Here is a 5,000-nt window from a genome sequence, read left to right on the forward strand (position 1 = left end):
TTTTTTCATTCTCTTCACCCCATTTTTAATCTTTTCCAGCTAAGGCCGTCCATCTTTTTTCTTTTTCTTTGTCTGAGAGCTCGCTCTGAAATACGATGCCATTTCTGAATAATAGTCATCATCATGTTAGCTTAGATATTTAGATACCTTTCTTGGGTTTTGCCGCATGAATGTGGTAAAAATAATTAGAAAAACAGAGAAGACCCTATATTAAATTAAATGCAGCTGATGCAGCAACTTCATTCAATAATAATAATATTCATTTTATTTTTCTCTTAATGCGAGGATATCCTTTCAACTTTGAAAACCCAAATTACAAGATAAACAGAAGTAATTGTACATTAATCAAAGAAATGCTTATGAGAAGGTACTTCCTACACAACAACAACAACAACAACAACAACAATAATAATAACAATAATAATAATAATAATAATAATAATAATAATAATAATAATAATAATAATAATAATAATAATACTCATTTTATTCTTCTCTTAATGCAAGGATAGCCTTTCAACTTTGAAAACCCAAATTACAAGATAAACAGAAGTAATTGTCCATTAATTAAAGAAATATAAATAAGAAGGTACTTCCTAAATAATAATAATAATAATAATAATAATAATAATAATAATATAATAATAATAATAATAATGTATTCGTCTAATACCGATCTTCATTCAAAGGCATCTAGTTACCTTTGAATATAGATTACTGTTTAAACAACAGAAATCATCCTAAATAAGGATTACACGTTATAGGAAAATTATTAATCATTCAATTACACAAATCATTATAAAAACAAACTTACGTCCGAGATAAACATTAACAGAAGAAAGTGTCCATTCAGTAAAGAAATATTAATATGAAGGTACTGCCGTAATAATAATAATAATAATAATAATAATAATAATAATAATAATAATAATAATAATAATGTATTCCTTCTGATACCCAACTCCAGTCGAAGGTAATTTGGTACCTTAAAATACACAGATTACAGTTTAAACAATACTTGTCATTCTACAAAATCATTACAAGTTACCAAAAATGAAAGTAATTATTCATTTCTTAAAGAAATATTATTAAGAACGTACCCTCTGTTAAATAACAATAATAATAATAACAATAATAATACACACACACACACACACACACACAAAGTATTCTTCTGATATCCATCTTCAGTCGGAATATATCCCATCAAAGAGAAATACAGAGATTACAGTCTAAAAACAGTAATCACTTCAGAAACCATTACAGATTACAAAAAAAGAATAATCATTCATTTAAATAATCATAATAATAATAATAATAATAATAATAACCTAAGAACTAGATAAACACAGCAAACTCAGCACTCATTCCTTCCCACTCCCACCAATTCACTCCACTCCACCCCACCCACCCGCCCACCCACCCACCCACCACGGTTGCATCAGGGAACCCGTTGGAAGTCCGACGCCCACAAAAACTGGCACTCACACAGGCGTGGTCGAAGGGAGAGAGAGAGAGAGAGAGAGAGAGAGAGAGAGAGAGAGAGAGAGAGAGAGAGAGAGAAGTAGCTAACTGGTAGAATCTACATTCTACGGTATTCTCCTACTATCGGCCTATTGACTACTTTCTCTTCCTACGAGGATGGGTTGCTGTGATGACGACATGTCTTTTTTTTTTTTTTTTTTTTATTAATCGGTTCGATGTGTTTTGATTCGCCACATGGTTTGAGTGACAGGGTACTTAATCGATTTCAGTCTCATCAGTTGTTTGGTCTGTGTCGTTTTGTTCGTTATAATTTAGTGCAATGTTTATGGTGTTTAGTCTATGTCATTTGTTTGTTCCTTTGGCTACGCTTTGTCTCCATGCTGTTATGTTCAGTCTATGTCATTTTGTTCGTTATGTTTCGTGCAATGTTTGTTGCGTCCAGTCTATGTCATTTTGTTCCATATAACTCCGTGCTGTGATTGCTGTGGACAGTCTTCGTCATTTTGTTCAATATAATTTCGTCCTATTTTTGTTGTGCTCAGTCTATGTCCTTTTGCTCCTTATAATTTCGTGCTATGTTTATGATGTTCAGTCTATTTCATTTTGTTCCTTATAATTGTACAATGTTGGTTGTATTCAGTCTATGTCATTTTGCTCCATATAACTTCGTACTATGTTTGTTGTGTTCAGTCTATGTCATTTTGTTCCATATAACTTCGTGCTATGTTTGTTGTGTCAGTCTGTATCATTTTCTTCGTTGTAATTTCGTACAATGCTGTTGTATTCAGTCTATGTCATTTTTCTCGTTATAATTTCGTGCTATGTTTGTTATGTTCAGTCTGTCACTTTCTTCGTGCTATGTTTGTTTGGTTCAGTCTACGTCATTTTCTATGTTATAATTTCGTGTTAAGTTTGTTATGTTGAGTCTATGGCATTTTCTTCGTTATAACTTCAACGCTTATTTCCAGGTATCTGTTTCCATCTGATTGAGATTATGACTACTCAAATGATAAACGGCCTACTTATTATCAATCCTATTTGTTCTAACCGGTTACACAACTCAGCAGCAAGTGTGCTACACACCAAAATGCTTCAAGGGGTATATCTGTCACCCAGTTCGATCAATAATCATCTTATCTTGCGAATTGCTGGGTGAAATTGAATCAAAATTGACTTATCATTTCTCCTCGTCAGTAATTTCCATGACAAAGATAAATCTAAATTTTAATGGGCTGGTCTCCAGTGAAAGGAAGGGGAACATATTTATATATAATTGATTCATTTGCGCACTTTGGCGTCGCATCTGCTATGGGCATCATTATAAAAAATGTCACTATACACAGGACTACCTATAAATTTTAACAATAATAGAAATACGAATGCAATCCACTACTAATATAATACTTGATAAAGCCATGTTAAATTTGAAAAGGGGTATTCAACATACGGTTACAATATTTTCTACTTTATCAAGACCTTCGGGAATTTCAGAGAAACATGATAAGATTAAACTGCTGATATTCATTATTTACACTTGGGTTAAGGGTAAGATTAAGGTTTAAAATTAAGGATAAGATCAGAAGTAAAATGCTACCTCTTAAAGTGCTAAACATTTACTGAAGTGATCATAAATATAAACATGTCTAGTTTACTGATTTGATCACGTAAACATGTCTAGTGTACTAAGCTGATCATAAAATATTATGAAAGTAAACATTTCTAGTTTACCTAAGCTGATCATAGAATATTATGAAAGTAAACATGTCAAGTGTACCTAAGCTGATCATAGAATATTATGAAAGTAAACATGTCTAGTTTACCTAAGCTGATCACAGAATATTATGTAAAAGTCAAGTGTACCCTAAGCTGATCATAGAATATTATGAAAGTAAACATGTCTAGTTTACCTAAGCTGATCAAAAGAATATTATGAAAGTAAACATGTCTAGTTTACCTAAGCTGATCAAAGAATATTATGAAAGTAAACACGCCTAGTTTACCCCAGCTGGTCATAAAATATTATGTTAAACACGCCTAGTTTTATTGTAACCATCAGTTTACCTAAGCTTGATCAAAGAATATTATGAAAATAAACACGCCTAGTTTTAGAATACAGAAATCTTTATTGACTATCAATGGCAATAGCACAGTCAAGGTCGAACAAGATTAACTGGTCCAGGAAGGACGGGAGCGCTTCTAATTGTAAAAAAAGATAATTCTCACAACTAAGGTTATTTTCATCGTAGTAACAGCAATATTTGTAGTACTAAAAATTATAAATTTTACAGCAGAAAAATAGAAAATACACTTACGTTTCTCTGTTTCTCTATTCTCATTTCTTACCCACTCATATTCTTTCTATATTGGACCTGTCCTTCTATAAATCAGTCTATTTATCTACTTGTCTATGAATATTCTTCAAGAACAAATGAGTAAATACGTTTATCTGTCTCATCAATTTTATGCTTCTCAGTTTAATGGCAACATGTTCCAATTTCCGGATATCCATATAAACCCTAATTCATACAGATTCAAAAAACACTGATATTAACTAATTTTCTCCTCATATGTTCCACTCAAATAAAGAAAAGCTCTATCGTGCTATTTCTATTAATTGTAAAACTAAAACAAAATTAAGGTATGCATCCGAATGTTCTTTTTACATAACTATTAATACATATTTACAAGCGATATTTTTCTCTGAAATAATGTACAATCCGTGTGGTAAAAACCCTTGTCCGAATCATAATTATTGTACAAATACTATGAGGAAATCAAAGTGCTTATCCTAGTTTCTTCCTTTTAGCACTGATATACACAACCTGCTCAAGGAGCAAGACCCTGTGCTGGCATAAAGCCAGCTTAACCTACCAAAAAAAAAAAAAATTCAATAACAAAACTTAACATTTCAAATAATCTCAAAGCACCAGGAAATTACATTCCCACGATGCATTTCAGTTGAAATTCATACTTTTAATGGCGTTTACAAGGAGCAACAAATTAATAATAATTTCCCAAAGCAGGAAATAAAGCATACAGGTAGGTCATAGCACGTGAGTGCTTGCATTCGTCCAAAAACCGTCATTAAAGTTTTAATGGCCTATAATAATCTCCAGGCATTGAATCCCTAATTGATTTTTTATGCTCAAAAATAAATGTGCTCTAAAGCCACTGTTGTGTTAAAGTGTCGTAAAAATTTTTTTGTTACACTCTCTCTTTGCATAGTTAGGAACGAACACCTGATATGAATTTCCTGACTAATCAAAAGTTCACTGAAGTAAATTTAAAATCGTTTTTGCTACTGCTATTAATGCTGCTGCTATTGCAACTAATACTACTGCTGCTGATGCTGCTATTGCATTGCAACTGATAGTCCTACTACTGCTGTTGCTATGGCAACTAATACCACTGCTGCTGATGCTGCTACTGCAATTGCAACTAATATTACCACTACTGCTGTTGCTATTGCAACTAATAATAATACTGCTGCTGATGCTGCTATCGCGACTGCAACT

At 32.2% G+C, this 5,000-nt stretch overlaps 2 protein-coding genes across 4 annotated transcripts in view; one reads left to right on the plus strand and one right to left on the minus strand.

Moving 5' to 3' along the window:
* The window catches only part of LOC136834240 (uncharacterized), a 205,292-nt gene that overhangs the window by 147,756 nt on the left and 52,536 nt on the right, over positions 1-5,000 (minus strand). The window lies entirely within an intron of this gene.
* LOC136834047 (antifreeze protein Maxi-like) overlaps positions 4,878-5,000 on the plus strand; it is a 591-nt gene continuing 468 nt past the window's right edge. Inside the window, exon 1 of the mRNA XM_067096304.1 lies at positions 4,878-5,000. This exon is cut by the window's right edge and continues 468 nt beyond it. Coding sequence (XP_066952405.1) covers positions 4,878-5,000 — 123 coding nt within the window.

This window comes from Macrobrachium rosenbergii, chromosome 53 (genome assembly GCF_040412425.1).
Source record: "Macrobrachium rosenbergii isolate ZJJX-2024 chromosome 53, ASM4041242v1, whole genome shotgun sequence".
Lineage (NCBI taxonomy): Eukaryota > Metazoa > Arthropoda > Malacostraca > Decapoda > Palaemonidae > Macrobrachium > Macrobrachium rosenbergii.